Source organism: Falco naumanni, chromosome 14 (genome assembly GCF_017639655.2).
Source record: "Falco naumanni isolate bFalNau1 chromosome 14, bFalNau1.pat, whole genome shotgun sequence".
Classification (NCBI taxonomy): Eukaryota; Metazoa; Chordata; class Aves; order Falconiformes; family Falconidae; genus Falco; species Falco naumanni.
Genome location: NC_054067.1, coordinates 3,865,004 through 3,890,110, shown reverse-complemented (window position 1 = coordinate 3,890,110; position 25,107 = coordinate 3,865,004). Strand labels below are relative to the sequence as shown.

The 25,107-nt window shown below is 42.5% G+C and overlaps 1 protein-coding gene and 1 long non-coding RNA gene across 2 annotated transcripts in view; one reads left to right on the top strand and one right to left on the bottom strand.

The window, feature by feature from the left end:
* Positions 1-1,257: 1,257 nt before the first annotated feature.
* On the bottom strand, positions 1,258-11,348 carry LOC121097487. The gene is made up of 2 exons (XR_005830969.1): positions 9,264-11,348; positions 1,258-5,308 (listed from the first exon to the last, which is right to left on the bottom strand). It is a non-coding gene; the product is annotated as an uncharacterized LOC121097487 (long non-coding RNA).
* Positions 11,349-11,462: 114 nt separating this feature from the next.
* ALG13 (ALG13 UDP-N-acetylglucosaminyltransferase subunit) overlaps positions 11,463-25,107 on the top strand; it is a 30,563-nt gene continuing 16,918 nt past the window's right edge. The window contains exons 1-13 of the mRNA XM_040614712.1: positions 11,463-11,648; positions 11,924-12,083; positions 12,318-12,456; positions 14,238-14,348; positions 15,868-16,546; positions 17,415-17,465; positions 18,221-18,267; positions 19,194-19,266; positions 21,056-21,137; positions 21,491-21,671; positions 22,585-22,660; positions 23,370-23,478; positions 24,690-24,754. Of these exons, the coding sequence (XP_040470646.1) occupies positions 11,568-11,648; positions 11,924-12,083; positions 12,318-12,456; positions 14,238-14,348; positions 15,868-16,546; positions 17,415-17,465; positions 18,221-18,267; positions 19,194-19,266; positions 21,056-21,137; positions 21,491-21,671; positions 22,585-22,660; positions 23,370-23,478; positions 24,690-24,754 (1,854 nt within the window). The 5' untranslated portion in view covers positions 11,463-11,567. The remainder of the gene's footprint in view (positions 11,649-11,923; positions 12,084-12,317; positions 12,457-14,237; positions 14,349-15,867; positions 16,547-17,414; positions 17,466-18,220; positions 18,268-19,193; positions 19,267-21,055; positions 21,138-21,490; positions 21,672-22,584; positions 22,661-23,369; positions 23,479-24,689; positions 24,755-25,107) is intronic.

The window sequence follows — 25,107 nt, the reverse complement described above, 5'->3', positions numbered from 1 at the left end:
GAAGCCTTGCAGCTCTTCTCTGCTGACTTTTTTGCCATTCAGCATTCCTTTGAGCAACCCTCAGTAGAGCTTTGCAGCTTAATGAACTAACTCAGGTTTGCAGAAATCCAATCAAATCAGTTGTTGGAACTTGGTCTGAAAAATAGAACTGGGAGTGAGGAAATCACAGGTTTTCCCCTTTTCAATCACAGGCAACCTATTTAATGATATAACAAGCCTGGTAACAGAAACTACAATACACAAAGCTAACTGCATGCCTGAGTAGTCTGGGTACCCACACTAGTTTGGAGTGTCTCAAAACTTCTTAGGAGTATAGTAGAACTTCTTTTCAGCCATTTTCTTCCCAAGTCTCTCTGGTCCAACATTATTCCTTCAGTACATGTCAATAAATCTATCAACTCTCAACTGACAGTAATGCTTTTAAGCATACATGAGTCGTTATATTTGGTTTGAGCCTAGATGAAGGATGAGAGGAGTTTATACAAACTACTTCACATTCCCTCTTTGTCTGCCAGGATAGTCCTTCATCTTTTTCTGTTGTTTGTTGTGGTTTTTTTTTTTCCTGTGGTAAGTGGCTGGCACAGTCTTTCTCTGGCTCTCTTTATCTATTGCAAAATGTATTATAATTAGAGTTCTTTAAGATTTTTAGCATTTCTAGAGGGAATTAGTTCTTTACAGAAGAAGGGTTTTTGCCATTGTGGGATTTGTACCATAATTAGACAAAATGATGGGGTAACTCCCAGTGGAAAAAAGGCACTGTAATTGGTGTTCATTTTTGTAACATAAACCCATGGAGATCATGCTGATTCCTCCTATTGCAGCCACTTCTAAAGCACAGGGTTCAGTTTCAAACTGATGTATCATTATTATGTAGTACCCACAAGTATCCTCAAGACTTCATCCATCTAAGAAGTCTGATGTGAACCTTCTTCCTCTGAGAAAAATAAAATGCCCCAAAGAACATTGAAGATCAGTGACATTTGCATTGCCCAGTCTCAGAAGCAACAGATTACAGCCAGCCATGCTTTGCTTCATGTTCCTTGTTCAGGCATCCTTGAACTCAAGTCAGAAAAGAAACACTTGGCACGGCACAAATCATACCTGTATGTCAAAGTAAGAGATACAATTTCTTCCAGCCTTCACAGTACATAGGCCAAGAAAATAGCTGATTACAATCATAGAACAGAGGTACCAACCACCAAAGACAGATCTTATTCAGTACAAGCAATACATTGCCAGACTTTGTGGGAAATGAATAAAAATATTTAAATGGGTTTATTGCATGTAACATATCATTAATGAGGGTAGGTGTTATTAAGAATTAACCAAATATTTGTAATTAGTTTTTAGATGAAAAATACCAGTCTCACAAATTTTTGCTATTACCTTGCTGATTTCAGAAATGCAGGATGCTCACAGTTAAGCCAAGCAGTTAAATTTGCCTCAGCCACAAATGTATTTTTATGGACAAACAAAACAGTACTCTGTGTATATGCAGTTCTCCCAGCTAATTAGCACCTTGGGGTAGGTTGTTCATAAACAGAAAACAGTAAGGGACCTGCAATATATCCCAGCAGCACCTTCTGTAATACCAGTCTCAGAATCAATGAAGATTTCACTTGAATCCTCACCAAGTCATTGCCTCACAAAATAAAAAATAAAATTCCAGGTTTAGAGGAACCAAAGGGAATGATATTGCCTACTGTAACAGAAAGTTAAGGCGCTGGAGGGAAATAGGACCGCGTCTGCTTCAGAAGATGCTTCCTTTTGATCTTAGACATGAATCACTTCAATATCAAAGCTCATTACATCCAGAAAAATTAACTTATTTTACTAGTTATGCCAGAAGTGTCATTGTATCAACTGTGGGTGCTGCCAGCCAATTATATCCCTTTGATAAGGACAGAAAAGGAACATTATTTGCTTCATGGCAAAGACATTAGGTCAAGTTCAACACTGCCTGATAGCAACCTGGTAGCTGTTCTATACAATGGTTGCCAAGCAGCCTGCAAGTGTCCTCAGCCCAATTTCTGATGGCCAGCTGCCCCTATCACCACTGAAAGCTCAGAGCTATTACACCAAGAGGATTAGAAATGGACCATGCTGTGAAGCATGAAGAATCTTCTTAGCCTTCACGGTTCCACCTCCTAAGGAAGGCAAAGGAAAGCTGACCTGTCCGTACATCTGCCAAGTACGTTTCACCTCGCTTTTGGATTGATTAAAGATCTCAGTCTACCCTCAGCTGTCAGCCTAATCTGTGATACACTTAAAAATCAGACAAACCAAAACGAGGCCCTTCATTTGGACTGACTTAACCATGAATCACCATTTTAGTATGGACCGTGACAAGAACAGTGCTTTGTAGTGTGCCACTAACAGGAAACACTGGAACACAAAACCTTATATAAATGAACAGTCACATCACAGTTAGTATCTGCACATCTCTTGGTTTCATCAGGGAAAGGGAAAGGCAGTGTTACTGTACATAGAAGTACAGGTGGCCATGCACAAGTATGCTACAGGGTGAAGCAAACAGGACAATCGTGAGTTCAGCAAAGTTTTCTCTAGGGACAAGATAATGTAAAACAGTCTTGTTTTGACATTAGTGCATGCAGCAGTAATGACTCTCCCAAATGTAACACTGAGTTCTGTTTTAGATCTAAGTTAGTTAAATTACACCTGGGAGGAATCTGGTCCAGTATTTCTGAGTGAGTTCTAGCAAGATTATTTATTTTAAACAGCTGAATGTTGTCCTGGAATTATGATGCAAGAAATCTTGAAAGAAGATTCACTATTTTATGTTGATAACCTAAATAAGAGCATATTTGTAAAGTGCATAGGAACACACTCTCAAAACAGTTTTCCAGTTGTAAATATGACTATATACCTCTCTTAAATGTCTCTGCATATATCATTAGGACATGAAAAAATAAAAGCCACAATTTTTTATCTTCTATCTTTGTGAAAATCACTGCATAATATTAAATTTCTGGTCTGCCTCTGCATAAAATATTTCTAGCATTTTTGGCAGTAAAAAGGCGGCCATAAACAGGAAATGCATGCAAACAAAGATATTTCTGGTATTGATCTTCACAGTATGATTCATTGCTATATAAACATGCAAACAAAAAAAAACGGTGGCCCAGACAGCTGTTAAAGAATCTCCAAGTTGAGCTCAGTGGTTTTGGCAAGTATCTAGTGGCTACTTTGATCCCTAATGTCTAATGGAAACTAGAGTGGCTATAAATAATAAGCTGACTATCCTCTTATTAGTATAAACAAAAAGGAAAGACAAATGAATCATGACTATCACTGCTATTAGCACCCCTCCTGCTGTTGCAAAGGCTTGGGAACGATGCAGAGGGTACAGTTCCTCTGAAAACCTACTGGAAACAGGCAAGCTCAGTGTGTGAAACATTCAATCTTTCAGGTATCGTGCAGACCTGTGTTGGCTGTCTCCGCTGATCAGCTGGGAAGTTAAACTCTTATGCTTTCACTATTTCACTTTGGGTTTGAGAGCCAGCTTGAGAAGAAAAAAAGAGGCATTGCAACTGTAGAGATGCTAATACTATGCTGAAAAGACTGATCTAAAAGGAGCCTGCACGCTTGATGCCTTTTGATCTCCTTGATGCAGTGTATTTGGGCAGTCCTCTGCTGCTATGAACACCACTTATTGTGTTTGCCCAACACCCATGCTCTTCTGTTTTCTTTTCAGGTAGAATTAGAGTAGCTTTTCATTAATTGCAGGTCTACATACTTCTAAAATCCATTCACTTAATCAGTGGACTGATTTAGGTGTCCCCGAAGACTTCTGAAGAGCAATTCAAAATGCCTACCAAAAATACTGCTGCCAAGAGCCAGCTATTGGAAAATAATAGGCAAATGGACAGAGGTGAAATTTAGACTGAGTTCATAGGTCACCTCCTTACCTATTTTTATGCTGCATGGCAAAGAGAGATATTTGTGTGTACTTGCATAGTCAGTACTGGCTGAGAAAAGGCAGGAACTCTGCTTGCTCACTTGGAACTTCTTTTGAAAGATCTAAACCAGTTGGTTTACTTGAGCATAATATTCTAATTTCCTTCAAAAATGCACATCAAAAAGAATAATTGAAACATGAAGTCTATCTCAGTGCTCGTAAAAATGCATGCAAGGTACCTCAGGATTTGATTACATGTGCACCAGCACAAGCTGCCTTCAGAGAACAAAGCTCAATTGATTTCAGGGAGTCTGATTTGCCTGGATGGAAATGAATTTTTAATAGGGTTGGCTGTCAGAGGGATTACGCAGGAATATGAAATCACAGGCCATTCACGCAGTGGATTGCTGTGGAGGTGTTTGCTGGTGGCTAGTAGGCAGGAATAGTGGCGTAGGCTTTCTACAGACAGCAAGTAGTGCCAGGCTGTCACAGGCAGAGGTTCCCTGGGGAGCTGAAGGGACCAGTTGCCAGGAGACATCACCATATCGAGCCTTCACAGCCAGAATAATGTTCCTTGTAACAGACTTCAGACTCCATCCTATGTCTGCATACCGGCCTGTTTTGCAATCATTCTTCAGATTATTTCCTTTACAATCTCCCAAATATCCCCAACACCTAATGGAAATTACCAGCTTTGAGAAATTTTATTTGATACGAAGCCCATTTTCTGGTTCTTCAATGCAAGCATTTTACCCTTGACAGAAACCTAGCAGAGGCATCAAGCATCACTAAAGATCCAGTTCAACAGCTGGTACAAATCAGTTGAGCCACACTCCTTGTAACAAGGATTGAAACACAGGATGTGCTATATCCCAGCGCAGAGGTGACTTGCTGCTTCATGGGCACGGCAAAGACCAGCAGCACGTTACTTTCATAAACCACTAAGCTCTGAGCTTCCAGAAGTCAGGTCTCAAAAAATCACGACATTGTGTAAATACAAAGCAAAACAGGAATAATAAAAAGATACATTGTTACAGATATGTAATACATATTATTTCTGTGTTAGTCTTTAGGGCTTTAAGGTTCAGTTGTTTTCTTGGTCTCCCCTTCAGAAGAATAAGGCCTTAACAATCACAATTGTGTAATTCCAGAACCTGGGGCTTCAAGCCATGCCATCAAATATTGCAAAATTCAGAAAAATCTGTAAGTTGTTAGGTCATGGACACTCATTCCAGCTAAGCCACAGCCTCTCCTCTGACTTCAAATGTGAAATATTTAGTCAGTGGACACAGTTCCTCCGTGCTGCTTCAGTGCCTGTCTTCTACTAGCCAGCCCTGAGGAAGAAGTGATCCCCTTGACTGTCTCCAGGCAGTTTAATCCTTTGTGTATCTGTAAGATATCTGACAATATCCCCACCGCCAAATAACAAGCCAACAAAGAGACAATTCAAAGGATGTAGAAATGTTGTGATGGAATATTTCAAAGTATACTATTTAAATTTGGCTGACAAATGTTCCTCTGTTATTTTCCCAGATGAAGCATCTCTGAATCATACTAATAAGAAGGAATCATTCCCCAAAATATTCTCCATCTAATTTTCACAGTTCCCTACGGTAACAACAATATCATCCCTCACAGGTACAGCACTACGTCTAAATGAGAGGAAAAGGAAGCGAACATTTCTCAGTTCAAATTTATATAATGCCAACTAGAAATAGGAGTAAGACTATCTTTACTCATTTTGCACATTCATAACATGTAAAAAATAATGAAACATAATGTAAATTTAGTGTGGAGAAGTCTAATTGTTCTCTTGTGCCTCATGTCATCCACTGCACCATTATATCACAAGCCAAATGAAGAATCAATCTGTGCACAAAATACAAGGTAAAAGAAAGACAGGGTTGCATTTTTAACTAGCTAGCCATCGGCTTGTTTTGCCTTCCAAAGAAAATCTTGGAGGTTTATCTGCCTTTCTGTTGGTGTCTATTTTTAAATGATTATTTGATACGTTGTCTGCAGCCCAAGCATTTCAGGAGTGGTCGAGTTTTATCACAACAGTTGTGAGTTATTCTTTAGACTTCAAGAGCAAACTGAGGGCAGTATGTAGTTTTCAGAAACCAAGATGTGAACCGCCCAGTTTATTCACATGTATTTTCTTACTCCTGAATAATATAATTACGGAGCTTTCAGGGCAAAGTGTGGGAAACTGAGCTGAATACAAAGCAACAGTGCTTTGAAGGCACATCGAGAAACATTTCAAATAAAGGCTAAGGAGAAAGGAGGAGGCATGCATCTTTTCTCACTTAACAAAAAAATAGCTTTCACTCATGCCATCTTCAGTTTCTTGCCCAGATGTTGTCATGGGAAGAAAATATCATAATATAAATTATGCCATAAAAAGCACAGATGGGAGCAAGCTCTCACAGGAACGTATCTTCCATTTTAGCCCTTTCCTAGCCTCTCCCTGGGGTCTTGGACTACATTATGTCAGATTGAGCCCATATTTCTTGAATATCTCTATCAATATCCCACACATATCACTTGGAGAGAAACATTTGGCACTGAAAAGAGAGACTCTCCAGCCCAAGCAGGTACAGGTACACACAAGGTTTGCCCCAAAGGCAATGGGCACTCAACACCCTGAGCCACGGGGCTCAGAGCATGTGACTGCAGCTACTAATGGCAGTGAAGGGGTAGATGTAGGTGCCATTCTCCAGCATTGAAATCAATCTCAGTCCAAGATGCCACACTTAAGCATCTTGTGCTACTAGTGCTGCTTGTGCAACTCAGGGAACTGATCTAACTGCAAACAGATCACTTTCCTGTCAGATCAGCTCTCTGAGTTGGATCACTGTGACGTTGTATGAGTACCTGTAGAAATGCAGAGCACAGGAAGGAACAAATGGCCAGAAACAAGACCTAGCACCAAGTCTGGATTACATGATCTTTAACTGCCTCAAAACTGCAAGGGATCAGCTCCAAGCATCTCATTCTGAAATGATCTGTAGTTCTCGTGGACCACAGCATAAGCACTCGTGGACAAAATTCCACTTATGCTTTACACAACTTCTAATTAAAATAGCAGGTACAAATTCGAATGAGATTGAGTCCTAGAATGGATAGCTTTCCCTCTTTTTAGTTTAAAATCATCCTAACAAGCCTAATTCAACGTGCAAGTGGAATGTACCCTCCAGTGAAAACTCCAATACAAATTTAAGTCACCGCAATGTTACTGGTGAAGTACAAGCTGCAGAGGACACTGACTTTCAGTGCCACATGGAAAATAGCAAGCTGGAATCACACAGACCCGCTCCATACTCAGAAATCATTCCAGTGATTTCTGAATTCTTCTCTTCATTCTAGAAAGCAAATGAGCAAAACAGGATCCTGTAGAAGTGAAATTCAGCACTCATAATAAAAGCAAAATAAAATGCAAAACCTGATGGGCCATGATCCTGAACATACTGTATTTTAAGAATAGCTGTTGTAACCCTTATTTCCAACAAAACTCTCTCTCTATAAACACCTTCCACAAGGACTATTAAAAGAGATTCAGTGTAAGAGCTCCCTGTTGACAGGTGCTCACTCACTCCTGGACATTTTTAATTAAGAAAACTGAAAGATTCCATTTGACACGCTAGTAAAATTAGGTCTGTTTTTGCAAACTGCTAAGTATGGTCAGCTGTCCCTGAAACTTGAAGTACCATGCTCTTGTTGCAATCAGGCCTCCTAAACTTTGGAAGAGCAGTATGCTTTTCTCCCTTCGAGCAGTTCTTTGATCACACAGAAATTAGTCCAAACCTCTTCTTAAGAGTAAGAAGGGGTCACCAAATCTTTTTTTTTTTCCTTGAGCTGCATGGGTTTATTGTTACCTAACGTGTCATTCTCCTAAAATGCCCAATGTTTAATTTAACTTGTGAATACCCTAAAGCACTGACAAGAGTCACTGAGCAGAGTTTAGAAAATACCACCAAATAGGCACCCATTGACTGGAAGAATAAGAAGTTTTTCTGTACGCAAACATTAATCATCAGAGCAAACCTAGATATAGGAATTTATTTCACAATACTATGCAGACTGTACTTCAGTTTCTCTCTCACTTGAAGGTTATGAAGACTAGTATTATTCAAACTGTATTCATTTTTCTAAATACACATTTTACTCTGCTGAAATTTGAGGCAGCAAGCAGTGAGGTATGAACAAGTTGCTGCTCATGCATGGAATATTTTCTTGAGCGTGCCTTACTTTATAGGAACTATAAGTTACAAGTGGATAGCTGAAAGCAAGGTCAAAGCTGAGGTACAACAGCAACCACTGTAAACCTTTTCTAACTGCAGAATGAATGTGTGGACTTAGTTTATTTTTCAGTTTTGGCAGAGTAAGAGCATGCATGCAGTGAGTTACACTGCTTTAGTACAAATGAACAGTAATTTCCTAAACTCCTGTAATTAACCTAATATAAAATAATGATATAAACAGGAAAACACCGCAATACATTTAAATTCTATCCTCCTCATTAGAAAAAAAATAAATCTACAATAATTTTATTATCCTGTCCTTACCTTTTCTCACAAAGATTTACACATGTGCTGACCCTCATCACTGACACCTGAATAATTTAGCATCCTTTCTTTAATCCCAAAGTCTCACTTCCTATCCATCAGTTGTCAGGGCCTTGACTGCAGGTCTTAAATGCCTGGACCAGCCTCAGCTGGGGCTTCCAACCACACTCTCTGATGAGGATTTAATTTTTAAACTTGGTCTTTAGAATCATAGTACAGAATCATAAAGTGTTTTGGGTTGGAAGGGACCTTAAAGATCATCTAATTCTATGGGTAGGAACACCTTCCACTAGACTGGGTTGTTCAAAGCCCCATCCAACCTGGCCTTGAATGCTTCCAGGGATGGGCCATGCACAAGTTCTCTGGGCAACCTGTTCCAGCATCTCACCACCCTCACAGTAAAGAGCTTCTTCCTAATATCTGATTTAAAACCACCCTCTTTCAGTTTAAACACATTACCCCTTGTCCTGTCACTATGCTCCCTGATAAAGAGTTCTTCCCTATCTTTTCTGTACACTCCCCCCGAAGACTGCTATGAGGTCTCCCTGAAGTCTTCTCTTCTCTAGCCTAAAAAACCCAAATTCTCTCAGTCTGTCCTTAGTCTCTCAGCTGCTCCAGCCCCAGATCATCTTTGTGGCCCCCCTCTAGACCTGCTCAAGCAGGCCCATGTCCTTCTTATACTGGGAGAACAGAAATGAGTTGTAGGTGTCCTTGCTGCTAGTTCTGCTCCTGAATTGCTGTTTGGGTTGCCTGGACTGACCTTGGAAACGGCTTGTTACCTTGCCTTTGCCTGATGAATTTGTTGCTGCCACTGTGCTGCTTGTTTTTCTCTAGTGTGGTCAGATTGTGCCCTGTCGGTGAGGTCTTTGCCTGGCTTGCATTGTGTGTCACCCTCAGCTCCTGGCTTCTTTGTCCTGAGGGAGAGTGGTAAGAGTTGGGTGAGGCTGGTCAGAGCCACTAAGGCCCTGTGCACCCAGGACTCTGACACTGCTTTGCTCTACAGCATGTTTCCCAAGTGCCACCCTCCCCCTTGCCATGTCTGCTGTCAGCACTACTTGCTTTAATCAAAAAATAAATACATTTCAATGTGGCTCATTATGCTAAATGAAAGCAACAGGGGGCTAATGAGCATTGTGAATGAGCCATTAACATGGCAATCAGACTTATCCTCAAGATAGCTACATCTTTTCTGCATCTTGCTTGGAACACCCAATAGCTTATACGGATATGACCTCATCTATTAAATTTAATTCAGGGAATAGATAGATTTAGGTGTCTAACTTGAATAGTTTCTTTTTGTAGAATTGTACATTGTGTTGCACTTGCAATTAAGAAAGCAAACAGTTCACTTTGTGCAACTGCTAAGGGGTTATTGTTAGCCTTCAGTGGAAAAGACTGTGTTAACAGATTTAATGTTTGGATATTTTTAGAAATGGAAATGTTATCCCCACCTCTACCCCCCACCCCAGTTTTCACCACAAAGGGGAAACGTACCTGAAATAATAGATTTACTGGTGACTTCATCTTTGCAATTGATTTAACATGGCTTAGCACTGAACAGCATTTTTATTTTTCATCTCCAGCCTCAGCTCCTGCCCGATTTACTATCCCTTGGCTCTTAGGATCACATTCCACAGGGAGCTGACATGTCTTTGCTAAAGGGAGTACTTTTCCTCAGTCCCCGTAAGGAGATAGTAAGATCAGCCTGAAACAGCATCAGAAAGACGTATACTTAGAGAAAGGGCAATAGGGAGGAAGGGAAACATAGCTGTATTCAATGATACTGAGAATGTATCTTTCAAAAGGCCGAGGGTAGACAAAAAAAACCCTCTTCAATATGTTTAATATTTACTACAGTGAAAATTTTTAAAGACTCACTCAATTCTCTGCACATTAATATAATCACCTCCACAGAAAGCTTTAGAGGAGCTAAAATGCTAAACACTGCCTTGCAGGTAGAGAAACTAAAGATAAGCACGGCCCCAAGGTGCTAACACCGGTCAGTGGCAAAGTGACAAAAAGAAACCAGGAGGGTACAACTCCTAGCCTTGATTTCAGTCTCTTTCAGGGTTTTCCTGGAGTTGCAATCTCAGCTCCTGTGGCAGGTTCATCTATTTATGCCAAATAATTTTTATGTCTGACTTTCTGGGATCAACTAAGAGCCAACAGTACCTGTTGTCAGTTTGCAGCATTTCCAGGATTTTGGGGGGGGAGTTGACACAGCGCACATACGTAGCCAGAATTAAAGTACCTAAACAAAGCACGCAACAACAGAGTTCAAACTGAATTAGCCTCTTTTCCTTCTGTCTCCGATATTCGCTAATCCCTGTGGTATCAGCGGAAGGATATCCACACGGCAAAGTGACCCAACCTCTCCCACTGAGATAAATGTATGCATCTCCTCCTGCCTTCCTTCATCCAAAGGCTGGCAGCCCACCATCTGCCCTGTCACCACAACCGTGCACGGGTGACACTGCTCAGGCCCGCGGTGCGTCCCCTGGCCAGGCCCATGGCTGCCCTCACAGGACCCACCACAGCACTGCTTCAGGGAACAGTTGTCCCAGGCACCAGTCTCGCCTCCAAAGCATGCCTAACTGCTTTTCTACCATCCTTTTGTGATAGATATTACCCACACAGTAAGTGCCATGAGAGGGCTGGGCCAGGCCGAGCAATCCCACCCCTAGCCCTAGTCAGTTATGAAGGCAGCTGTGGCAACGGCCGCCTGTGAACACCCCCCACACCAGGCCCCACTCGGGCTGTCGGTTACAGTGATCTGTGCCCCAAGTGATACAATAACGTGAAAGGAAAAGCTTTCTGAATAATCTGGGTTACTCCTCCCACACCCCACCCTCGAAAGTCTAAAAAATTAAGACACTCGTGGCTACCAGGCAAAGGTCGCTGAACACGGCTGACGAGCGCGCCGGGGGAGCCATGAGGTGAAGGGGGCGTGTCCCTCCGCCGCGCGGCGAACCGCCCCCTCAGGCCGGCAGCCATTTTGATGAGCGCTGCAGCGCGCGGGCGGCGCGCGGCGCCCTCTGGCGGCTCCCCGCCCGCAGATCGGCCCGCGCGGGCGCCGGCCGGCCATGAAGTCCGTTTTCGTCACGGTGGGCACTACCAGCTTCGACGACCTGATCGCCACCATCTGCTCCCCGGCGGCCCTGCAGGTGAGGCGGCAGAGCACCCGGCTGTCCCGGGCCTCCCCTTCACGGCCTGCCCGCAGCGCCTCAACCGGGCGCCTGCGCGGTGGGAGCTGCGCCGCCCTCCCGCATCCCGTTAGTGACTGCGGGGGTGCCGGGGCTGCCTGAGGCGGGGTACGGGGCGGGGCCCGGGTGAGCGGCGCGAAGCGGCGGCGGAGCGGGAGGGACGGTCCGTGGCGCGAAGCGGCGGAGGGTGGCGGCGGCCTGGGGACACGCCGACAGCCGCCCTCCCTCCGCCGCAGGTGCTGCAGAGCCGCGGCTACGAGAAGCTGGTGCTGCAGGTCGGGCGCGGCGCGCTGCCGCCGGCGCTGAGCGGCACGGCCCTGGCAGTGGAAGCCTTCCGCTACAAGGAGTCGCTGGCTGAGGACCTGGGGAGGGCCGACCTGGTCGTCAGCCACGCAGGTAGAGCCCGTCTGTCGGCCGAGCCCGTTCCCTGGGAGCAGGCGCGGCGGTCGGTTGCCTGAAGTCTGTTTCTCTCTAGCTCGGGGGTGGGCTGGCAGTGAATGTTCAGGTCCGCAGCTAGAGGTGAGTGGTTAAGTGCTCACCTTCAGGAGCCTCCCGTGTTTCAAGAGCAAGCGCAATGATAACTTCCTCTTTCACGACAAAAACTCAGAGTGTTCTCCGTTTTTCCTGTAGGTGCAGGTAGCTGTCTGGAGGCTCTAGGAAAAGAAAAACCACTCGTAGTAGTAATAAACGAAAAGCTGATGAACAACCATCAGCTTGAACTGGCAAAACAGCTCCACAGAGATGGGCACGTCTTCTGCTGTAATTGCAGGTATGCGGGTGCTGCGGCTGTCCTGACTGAACAAGCCGTGTTCAGGACCATCGTTCTGTTACTACGGTATTGAGACTGTAACAAGGAAATGTACATTTTTCTTTGTAACGACCATTTGTTTGCAAAGTAGATTTCCCACAGTGGCTAGATTAACATTAGGAGCTAATTTATGGATAGATAACATTAGGAGCTAATTTACCAAACTTATTAAGCCTTTTTACCATGACTCCTTTTAATGATTTTTTTTTTAATTTTTGTTTTTGAGGACAAATGTATTCAGATTGAAAGAAGAGCAATTTAAACCAAATAGAAGTGGCTGAATTCTGAAGAGTCAGGTGGCATCATAGAGGCACCTAACAGCTTCTCTCTTTCTCTGCTTTTCCTCACTAGTTGTTGGATTATTTTTTGAAGTCTAAAAATAATACAACCTGAACTATCAGTTTATAACCATGAGCCATAAGGAATAAATTGCTTCCTGTAGGCTTAGAGCTCTGTTTCATTATTTTGCTGTGTGAACTTTCCTTGTGGAAGGCACTGAAGCTGACTCTGTAGATGCGCTGACGTAATAAAAATTGAAAGTATCTGGAGTATTTAGAACAAAACATACAAATGGCCTTACTGATATGGATCAGGAGTCCACGTACCTCAGTATCCTATTTGCAGTGGCCATATGCAGATGCCCAGCTGAAACAGAAACAGGGGAAGAACACATGGTACTTCTCTGTATTACTTTCCCTCTGATGCTCATAAGTACTTTGATTCAGGGGGATTCCTAAATCAGATGCTGTCTGGTTCATAACTTTCAATACCTCTGTCTTATGTACTTATTTGGTACATTCATACATGAATATATAAGTATTCAGAAATACTTATTCAGGCTGCCTTTTTAACCATACTTCTTGAATGCACCACATCCTCTGACAAGGAGTTTCACAAATCTACTGCCTGTCACTTCAGGGGGGAAAAAATGCCAAAAATGAAATCAACCAACCTGAAAAAATAACAACAAAAAAACCCCAGCTCCTTTTGTTTGTGTTCATCCTGGCTCCTGTTAGTTTCATTTGCTCTCATGTTTTGACTGTATCTTACTGTTTTTATGATTGATTGCACTCTGTAAATAACAGATGACCTCTAAATTGAAGGCAGAGGAAATCCAACTCCCATTATTTAGTCTGCATCTTTTCCTTTGCCTTGCAAATAGGGTTTTGTACGTTTCAGAAGAGCCTTCTGAAAAGACTAGGCCTGTCATTCATTTATATTGGACAAGTTTCTCATTATCTCAGTACTTCTGACAGCTTCAGAGATGAAGGAATTTTTATTTCCTTTTGTTGAACAGTGCCTAGCATTTGAGCCTTATTTGCAGCCTGATAATAGCAAGCTAACAGATTGATTTAGCTGTTCTTTCTGGCAGAGTGTTAAGTGGAGAACTATGCCATGTGTTCAAATAGGATTAATTTCCCGATACAGTTTATGATGAAGATCCTCAGATCTTGTTCAGTCTCCCAACATGGCAACCACAGATTAAAAAGTTAAGAGCTGAGGTTGTCTGTGAAAGCTGCGGTATTGATCGAAGTGTGTTCTCAGCAATGCTGCCTGCAGTGATGGTCTGGGCCCACTGGTTTGTGGGATCTCTTCTTCCTTTCAGTATGTGTCTTTTAATACTGTTTCTGTGCTAAAGGATTATTTATGTATGAATAGAAAGAAAACTGTGTGAAGAAAAAATTTCCCTTTGGGATGGATTTCTTTTTTTTGTAATTATTGGTTTTGATCTGTTTTTACAGCACTCTTGTGGAGACACTACAGTCAATGGACTTGTCAACTTTGAAACCTTTTCCTCCTGGACAGCCAGAAAAGTTTGCTTTGTTCTTGGATAAAGTTGTTGGATTTCAATAAACAATACAGAGGAATAAAGATGTCAGAATAAAACCTTTCTCCTCTCCTAGAAAGGCCTTCCATACTTAAGAGTCCACCAACTGGGGCAAAAGAAAATGCCTGTTAATATTAACTGACATAAAATGGTTTCCTATTTAGTGCCAGTTTAAAGTCATCCAGCTTTATGCTTAAAAGAGCACAGTGCCCACAAGGCAGGGAGTATGAACTGTCTAGTTTCTGGGATAGAGAGATATTTACATCACAAAATCTGCACTGAGTTGGTAATTCCAGTGAGGAGGAGAAGCTAAATTACTTAACAAGCATGACATACATGTAGTGGTCTCTTGACCGTATTTGCCTAGTACTAGTGGAAATAAGTTGTCCTTGCTAACGTTCCTGTTATGTTCTGCAAATAAGCAAATGCCTTCAGCTCTCATTCCATGTGCTTAACAGAAGCACCAAAAAGAGAATTTTAGAAGTGAGAGATTTAAGCCTCTTTAGAGGGAAAGGGGCACGTGGTGAATCTGGGTGGAAAAAGGCAAGAGCTGCAAACCTGCTGCCAGATGGTCCACCGACTCTCGTGGGTTTGGGTGATTTACTCCCAAAGTAAAACATGACCTATAGGAGAGGAATGGGGTTGACAATACAATCACGCCACGTTACTTAGCTGGGACTTCTGTGAAGCACAGGGTGTCCGATTTGATGCTGATTGGAGCTCCCTATTTAAAGTGTTGGAATTGTCAACTGTTGATGGTACTATCAATTTGTTTCAGTAAATATTTTTTAAAACAAAGGAAGTTTAGACTCAAAAACATTCATGCAGGCTATTTGGTCCGTAATACTTCGGACTATGTAGAGTCTATATGTGTATAGTTGGTGCTCCTGCCCTTCCTGCAAGTACACCATTTGGGTTTTTTAATTGCTATTGCTTAAAACAATGAAAACTCCCAAATTGGTGCATCTGGTGTCCAAGTGCAGTTTTTACTAGCAGGTTATACGTACATGGGGACATTCTCCCCATCAAACCAGGCATAAGGGCTATACATGGAATAAGTCATGCTGCACAGTTGTGCAAAAGTGACTTTTGCTGATCCCTGAGATAGTGGATGAGTTAGGATCCACCGAGATTTTTCACTTCCGTAATAAATGTTACAGAGCCGTTACTTCGGGAGTGCCGCTAGCAGCTCACCTCCAGTCCAAGGGCACGCAGGAACGCCACAGCCAATTCTGAGTAACCGTTGGGGTTTTCCGCAGCTACTGGCAGACACGGCACCTCCCGCAAGGGAGCTGGAAGGGGTTAATGAGCCACGGCTCCCCTGGCTGCCCGAGGCAGGCCCGGAGGGGGACGACGCCTGCCGGGGCTGACGGCGCTCCGGCGCGGCGCGGGCAGCCCCCACAGCCGGGGCGCGGGGCGGTGCGGGGGCTCTCGGCGGGCACCCCGAGGTGGCTGCGGGCGGCCCCCGAGCGGCGCGCACCGGCCGGCCGAGGGCAGCGGGGGCCCTGGCGCAGGTGAGCGCCCGGGGCGTGGCCCCTCATTAGCAGCCGCCGCGCGCCCAGCTGCCACGCGCCGCGCAGCCCCGCGCGGAGCCCCCGTCTCCCGCCTCCGCCGTCGCCGCTTCAGCCGCAGCCGCCCGGGGAAGATGCAGAAGGGCTGGAAGAAGTACTTCGGGCAGAAGTCCTTCAGCGAGGTGGCCATGGACGAGTACCTGGGCAGCCTGGGGCTGTACCGCAAGATGACGGCCAGGGACACCTCTTCACTTTTCCGAGCCGTTTCCGAGCAGGTTGGGCGGCGGGGCGGGCGCCGGTAGCGGTCCCGGGGGGAGCCGGGGCGCCTCAGGCCCCCGGCGGGGCTGGCGCGGCCCGGGGCGGGCAGTGGGTGCTGCGGGAGGCCCCTCCGGGTGCCCGAGGGGAGGTGTGGCGGGTGGGGAGGTGTGTGGGGCCGGCAGGCGCCCGGGCCGCCCGCGCTCCCCTCAGCCTCTTCCCCCGGGCGCCTGTGGTGCGGCGTCTCCTCTCCTGCTACTCTGAGGCGCTTTGTGGCGGGGGTACCCCTCGAGAGTATAACAAGCGTCGTGTTAAGCATAAACTAAACTCTGCAGTTTTCTCCTTAATTGTTTCACAACCTTTTTTTTTTCAGGTGTTTTCATCTCAAATTTACCACGTGGAAGTCAGGAAAGCTTGTGTTTTGTTTATGAGGCAACACCAGCACAAGTTTCAATCTGTAAGTAGTGCGTGTGTTAGGCAGTTTTGCACGTGTAGTTAGGAAGTAATGTGGGAGGAGGCGAGTGGCTTAGCCGTAAACATACCCTCAAAAACATATGCACTGAAAACATGCCATGCTTTGCTAGGCTTGATGCATGTAAGACCAGAGAAATGGCACGGTGATAGCTTGCTTACCTTATTTGAGTTGCAGTCGGCAAGTTTTATTTGACTATGCATCTGAAGTTCCTCAAATCGGGTGAGTTACTAATGCTGGAGTAACCAGTCGGTGACAATTATTTATGTAGTGTTTTCTCTGTGGAGCAATCATCACGGAATTTAGTAGGTAGGAAATACGTGGTATCTTGGAGTAAGAAATAAGCATCAAAAGATGACAGAAGACACTAGAGTGTTTTTAATTGTTGCATAGAGTTATGAGGTTTTGGGTTTTTTTGGTTGGTTTTGCATGAGACAGTTTGTGCAGGGGTGTGTGTGCAGTGTGGTTCTCTGTGCTGTTGGGGTGATTTTGAGTGTTTTTTGGTGTCTGTTTTGTTTTTCTCCCCCTGTAATTGCAGTTAAGTGCTTAATCTAATCTAGGTGGGAGATCAGTTACTTGGAGTATTACTCAGACTCATGCTCTTAATTTTTTTAAGATACCTTGGTATGTCCACATTGGTACCCCAAATCATTCCCATGCTCTAAGGCAGACAACAGCTGAAGTCATATCCCTAATCAGACCATAGCCCTTCAGAACCCAAAAATGATAGGAATTGGCAGACTAGTCCCAAATCTGGTGTCTGTGCACCCTGTCATGCCTCACACACCCCACCTCCCCAACATTTAACTTTGCTTTACAACTGGCTAAGTTTTTGTATTTGTTTTGTTGAAAGTATGTGGAAGGAGCATTTGAGAAATACCTTGAGCGACTGGGAGATCCAAAGGTAAGACTGATCTAATACTTGGCAAAGAGATTACAAGTTCAGGAGACTAGAACAGGAAAGTAATTAGGTGATGGTTTAAAATGTGGTGGTTTAGGTTTAGGATTTGTTTGTGTGTGTTTTGTTTTTTTCAGATAGACCTCAATCCTGGGGTCTTATTTGAATTGGTGATACTATGGGGTTTGTATTGAATATTCATGTGTATAAATAATATCAGTTTTAGTGGGGAGTTTGTGCTGGTGCAAGGGAGCAATCTGTGCACACTGGACAGTAAAGCTGAGGCCTCTTGTGGGCCTTATTCATAATTGCAATTCTTAAGAAGGGAAAAGTGATATATGTGGAGTGTTGCTTACATCAAATGTTTACCAGGCTTTGCAATCCTTTGCTTCTTTACCCCCAGATTCAAATACTGGAGTTCAAACTCCCATTTCTTTAGACTTTAACCAATAAGTAGGGTGAACGCAGCAGTCTCTGAAACACTTGTAATGTTTTTAAATTTAAAAAAAAAGGGTATTTTGTAAGAGTCACTGCCAGAACTAGCTCCATCTTATTTGGTAATCGTGGCCATCCTATGTTGCAGATTCCGCCACCCACCCCAAAATCCTAGTATCTCAACTCTCAATGCATTGATCATTTGTTCTAACAAAGCTGAAGTACTAGAAAAGTATTCTACTAAAGTTACTGCTACAGACAGCTAGAACACAATTCTCTGTGTTGAAGACAGCTCTGCTATGTCATAATCTCATAATCTTGCATAGGAAACTGCTGGCCATCTGGAAATGAAGGCTTTATCAGTGATGTACAAGTAAGTGTTGTGTTGGGTTAAGTTTCACAGTGTTTTGGACTTAATGGTGTTTGGATTCTGGCCTCAAAACCTTTTATTTTTTGTTGAGATATTAATGTGTTAAACATGGTGAGAAATGCTACCCTAATGAAGTTACTTGAGCTAATACGTAAATGGGTGCCATCGCAGCCCTTGTTCTTATAGTGTGAATGAAGAGAAGCGTCAGTTTCCAGTGATGTTTATTTGTTATCTTTTTGCTAATGTTAAACTGTGAAGTCAAACGTTTCCTTCTAGTGGCTGAAGGATGGAAAACAGGAAAAAACAAGGAACTGTGTGTAGTAGGAACACTGTGTGGTAGTTATAAGCCTGACTAAAACTCATGTAGGTGTTCCTGAGAACTCCAGTAGTTAGTGGTACTTACCCTACTTTGTGTGTAAACCTTGATATTTATTTCAAAGGTAACATAAGTCTGCACAGGTGCTGCTGTCCTGTAACAAGTGGTCTGGCTTTCCAGTGGTAGAAGGAAGAACACTCCCTTTGCAGGCTCTTTCTGTTCGAGTACTGAAGGAACAAACTGAAGTTTTGCAAAAGTTACTAGTTTCCTGTCCGGAGGCTCTAATCCTTTTGCAGATGACTAAATCTCTGGGACTTAATTGCCACAGTGTCTGAGCACCCTGCCGTAAGCATAAGTACTTGACCTAATCTATGACTAAATATAATGGGTTTTCCCAGGTAATTTCCCGCCCCCCCCCCCCCCCCCCCCCCCAAGATGGGTGGTAGTAGCTCATCTAGCTATTGCTGTATTATAGCGTTAATTTATCAGGAAAAGTATTTTAGTTGATTTTTCAACAGCAGATTCTCTTAAACAGCTCCCTGCAAACTTCTTCGTAACCTGGTTCTACTAAAAGTATGCTCTTTTAAGTCTTGTTTTGCTTCTGCTTACCTAGGCGAGACTTTATTCTGTACCGGTACCCTGCAAAGCCACCCACTTATGCTACAGACAATGGGTTTGAAGACAAGGTGAGAAGTAAGGCAATTTCCTACCCCTGAATACCTCCAGTCCCAATTAGTTGTAAACTGGAATTGAGATCTTGTAACTCCAGTGCTCTTGCATAGCTGAACAAAACCCCAAAACTGACTTCAGCTCATGGAAAAAACACCATGTTTGCACAATAGTTAACTCACTCAGTTGTAGCAGCATTGCTTCCCATTTGAGGGATGGATTGTCTGCTGTTCTCCTGCTAATCTTTTCTGCACTTCAGCTCATTATTCGAAAGATATTTAATTTTGGCAGGAAGAGGTGACATCACAATTCCGGAATATTCTTTTATGTTTCTGAAACCTCTTTTGGGTAAAAAAAAAAAAATATATTTGGGTAAATTCCCAGTGGGCATTTGACTGATCTGACATGACAGGGTAGAATGAAGTATCTGGGTTGAGTTGAAGAGCAGAACAAGATACATTTATCATACTAGAGAATATGTTCTCCCCCCACCCCCGCTGCCTCTCTTTCTGAAGTCAGATGAGGTGTGCAGCTTTTCTTCCTGAAAAGGGGAAGTTAATGGGAATGGATTAATCTAACAAACAGATTCATTTCTATGACATACAAATGGAGCCCAGTTAAGAATGGGAGTTAATGGTACAGCTTATCTACAAAAGAATTACTGCTGGGGGCAAAAAGAAGGAACATAAGAAGTACTCTGTATTACCTCCTCTCTGATCCCTCTTGGTTTTTTCTGCAGTCGTGTAGATGTGCCCACACAATTATGTAGCTGGCTCAGGCATGATGCCAGTGAAGTTGCTGCAGTGTGGATTTCAGTATGGGCTATTATATTTGCCGTAATGTCTAGTCTGCTCTGAAATCTGTGCTACTGCAGCTTGCTTCTCTGTTGGTTGGTATTACTGTCTTTGTTTATATGTGCTTCTTTCTTTTTCCATGTAGTTTCCTGCATAGCTTAATCTAATTCCAAAATGAATTAACTTTAAAGATCAGGCAGTGGGCTCTAAATGTGTGCTTGTCCTCAAAGGCTTTACCACCAGAGGTCTCATTAACTGTTGGCAGCTGTCTGTTATTAGACTGCTGTACAGGCAGCAGCTCTTTCTGGTGTTGCTCATTCTCACCGTGAGATGAGAGCTTGTGTTGGCAGAAGGCATAGCACACGCTGAATTAAGAGCTCTGGCATCCCAGTTCCTGCTGCTTCACTGGAAGCATCTTTGCTGGCAGTGTGCTGACAGCTGCCTAAGGGCGTCAGCCAGTTACGGTTGGCTGTGGTCACATGCCAAGATGCGGTTCGATGGTAATATGTTTACTTGGTGTGTCAATGCATATGCTGCAAAAAGCATGCATCTTTTCAAAAGGCAGCATAATATTGCTTATTAAAAGCAAGGCTTTATTGAGGGTTAGAGAAGTAGATGCTCTTCTAGTCCCTCAGGTAGGGAAGGTGATATGCCTTTGATACTTGGACAGTGTATCTCAGGAGTACTGCATTCGATGGCTTGTATTTATTTTAACTTGTGGTTTCAGAGGTAAGCTGGAAACGGACTATTATTTCATGTTTAATACAGCATGGTGTACGAATTGATAGTTTTTCTTTGTATAGCAGACAAACTTATTTAGAGACTTTACCTAAGATGCAGTTTAAAGGTGGTTCTACAGATTTTTCATATTTATGTTGAGAATATTTATTGTTTTCTTGATGATTTGGTGTCAACTCTAGAATGGAAGACTAATGTAGTCTTGAGCTAGGGTATCAAGTAGAAAGGTTTTACATCGTTACAGCCTTAAAGCCTTTTTTTATTATTTTCCCAGATTTTACTGTGTTGTTCCGGCAATGGCCATTATGACTCTGTGTACACAAAACAATTCCAGGAAAATGCTGCTATTTGCCAGGGTAAACTTGAAATCATTTTTCTATGGAAGAGAAATACATGTTTTCATATGTTTATAGGCAATGTTCGTTTTAGTTTTCAGGGGCGGGGAGGAGAGATGGTAGCTCATTTATTGTGTATTAATATACACACATTAATCTAGCTGTTAAGAGATGTACTGAACTAAATGACTTCCAGAAGTCTCTTCTTCCCACCTGAATCATTCTGTGATCCTCTCCTTAACTGAATTTAATACAGCTAGGGCCTTGTTAACAGTAATTAATATCTGAAAAAATGCTTACCTTGAAAACTGCAGCAGTTCTTATGGATCTGGTATTATCTTAATTTGGTTTGAGCTTTGTGTTGATTTGTTTAGCTGTATTATATGAGATCCTATACAAAGATGTGTTTGGCATGGATGAGGAAGAATTGAGGTCTGCAGTGGAGGTGTTTCGAAGTGGATCCAAGAAGAACAGAAACAGTGGCTCTGTAGGAAATGAGGATTCAAACTTTGATTGTCTTCATGAAAAAGTATCCAGAAATCCATCAGAAAAGAGGTAGTATTTTGGGAAGGGTATGTGCTAAAAAGGGAAGCAAAAATAATTTAAAACCTTGCAAAGGGCAACTTTTCTAAGGTTCTTTGAATGTTTGTTGGATATTACCTCTTTTTTCCTATCTCATGATACAAACAAAGTTGAAGTATATTGCAGAAGAGTGTGCTTTCCCTTGGACTGGGAAGTGTCATGTAATTGAACATTCTCTTCTGCTGGCTATGTTGTAGTTGCATGTTATTCTATAAAATGACAGCTTGCTTGTAAATAAAATTGTTACTTATATAATCATAATATCTTTTTTAGTGAGAAACTGTTACTACTTTTCTAAGCCTTTATAGCTCTGCAGAGGCAAGTGCATTGAAAAAATGAGCTCTGCTTTATTTTCTTTTTTGTCCTTTTTAAAGGAATCTGACCTCAAACAGACAATTAAATGGTGGCATTATTCAAGCCCGGATCACTGGGGATAAGAGGAACAGGCAGAACGTACCTCCGGAAACCCTCATATCCCATGTTGTCCCAGTTACTAGAAAGGCTGAAAGGCTTGAGGAATGCCTCTGACCATTACAAAATGCTTTTGCAGATGACATTGGTTTCACAGGACTTAGAACAGGGTGTCTTGTTGTACTTGAGAGTGCAAGAGTTTAATCAGCCAGTGGGATCATCTTCATCCTTTCCTTAATGCAAGCAGTAGCCCTCATTAGGGGTGGGTGTTGGAACAGGTAAAGGTCATCATGTTCTTGAAACTAGGAAAAGGGTTGTCCTGTGCTGCATCGTGGCCACAGCCAGTGTTTAAGAAAAAAATTGCCACTTGATGGCACCATGGTGCTTTTTCAGATCCTACGAACAGTTGGTTGATTTTAATCCTAGCTAGAAATTATGCATTGTATCTTTTGTAACCTTATTTTCAATTACTTAGAGTGGACGACTGGGAAGGCAATGATACTGACAATCCACAGGAAGATAAGTTCAAACAAGGCATTGAAGAAGAAAAGGTTTGTCAGTTAGGGAAGAATTCCTTATGGTGGCTTTTTGTTGTTCTATGATGTTACCCTTGTTAGGGCTAAAACCCTCTTTTCCACTTCCTTTAAAAATCAGTTTCTGTAAAGTGGGTGTCTTATTTCTTCCATCTGCTTGCCTTTTGGTATTGCCCATGAGTTTCTATTAAATCGGATAAGTCTTTTTCCTTTCTGAGATCCTCTTGTTCTCTAGCTAATTTTTTTTTCCCACCTCCTCAAAGATGAAGCTTAGCAGATGTTTCCTGGTCCACTGTTCGTTTTTCCCAGAAATGGTTTGAATCAGTCAGTTTTGTTTTGAACACAGTATAAATCACTTTGAAACACTTTTAGAAACTTCAGAAACCTGGTTTCAGATATAATGACTAAAATTCCCATCAACTTTTGAAGCTGTGGCTTCGTTGGTCTGGTTAGCTTCCTTTGATTCTTTTTGAGTAAAGAACATCCCAAATGTTACTCTGGAGCCAGTGCATTTCTAACCTTTCCAAAGCCTGCTCAGCTTCTGAATGCCTAAACATGTTTTGATATTCTTGAGCTTTAGTTTTTAGGCAAATACAGCTGAAGTGAAAGTTTCTGGAAAATAGTGTGTGTACATCTTAAAATGGTCCACAGATGCTGGCAAGGATAGAGACTGTGCTGAACACGTTAAATGCACTTGTTAATGCTAGATTTTGACTTTTGTTTTTAGCCTCCAGAAAATCCATCAAAGATGCCTGTTCCTTATAAAGTGCTAAAGGCACTGGACCCTGAGATCTATCGAAATGTGGAGTTTGATGTTTGGCTGGACAGCAGAAAAGGTATCTTTAAAAAGGGGAAAACAAACCACTCTTTCTGTACAAGGCTCAATGTTCAATTTATGAATCTGAGGTCTATGTCACCTGTTCTGTCACAGCTGAAATGCGTGAAGGATAATGGATACCAGCAGATACTTGTAGCTCATACATCTTGCTAGTAGCCGGCTTCTTGGCTTTATTTCAGAGTACAAGATACACTGCTTCTGACACTGTATAATGGTGAGAAGTTTGCTAAAAAATTGACCTCTGCTACTTAATGACTATAGTATAGGTAATACGAACTCAAAGCAGAGTACAGAACTCTGTGTTACCATTCTGTTGTCTTGGACATCATTCAGATTTGAGAGTGTTTTGTTGCAGCATGTGTGCAAGGACTAATGCTTTTTAAAGCACGATTTTGGCTTCAGATTTGTATAATAATTGAAATCTCAAATTTAGCATTGAGATCTGTCAAATGAGATGAGTTTTTTCTTGCTTCCCAGCTCTCCTGGGCTTGAACATTCTGGAGAGATTTCATGGTCTCTGTGACTTGGGATAGGTTGCTGCTTCTTGGCATACACTATGGCTGATCTGTAAAGCAAGAAGTTACCAAGAAAGAAAAGTTCTAAAGTGGTGTTTGATATCTGACCCAAAGTGCTTTGCATACTAAAGAACACCAGCATTTTACAACTGCATAAGCAGTAATGAGGGTCATTAAAATTCTTGGAACAGTGTATAGTAACTAATTATCTATGTAGAGTACTGACATGCAGAGAATCCAGGCAAGGAATGGAGAGAAAAGCCTACTGAAATCTAGCAGCCAGGAGACTTTAGGCAATGTTAGTTTTTCCTGGATAACATCTCGGTTTTGCCAAGTGCCACCAGTACTCTGGCAAGACAAGTCATGTCCAACATTCTTAATACCAGGATTGGTATTACATGCAGGATTAACTTGCTACTATCACAAAAGACATTGTAGTATTGAAGTAGTAGTGCTGTAACTGCATTATCTGGATGTTATTGATCTCCTGTGACTTAGCTTGGTTATGGTCTGTTACAGGAACATCTACAGTTACTTTGCCATTATTATGGGGAATGTTTGATGCATAGAAAATGCGTAACTCGGCCTATAATTTGTAGTTGGATGTTGTCATGAAGTACTTGTAGGATACTTGAAGAAAGAACAGTAGTTCAAAGGCTTTTTCCTTTTTATTTATTTATTCATTTATTTTTAGAGCTTCAAAAAGCTGACTACATGGTGTTTGCTGGGAGACAGTACTATTTAGGAGACAAGTGTCAGGTTAGTACTCAAAGGAGACTCAGTTGTGAAACTATTAAAACTGTTTCAAATGGAGTGTGGTAAGCCATAAAATCATTTGACTTCATAGATTTTTCCAAGGCTTTTCTCATTCTCTTGTAGCTATTAATCTGACTTTCTTTTTAATTTAATTTATTACTAAAATCTACCTTTAAGCATTGGGTAGCATGAAGGAAAAGCTGCTTGGAAAGACATTGTGAACCAGTGACATATGTTCTGTGAGTGTGGAACTTCCAGACCAAGAGCTCAAAATGCAGAGGGTGTGCATTTGAGGTAGTTTTCTATTAGATTTTCAGTGGGGGTCAGCAACAAGTCTGGACAGTCTTCTGCTTAAC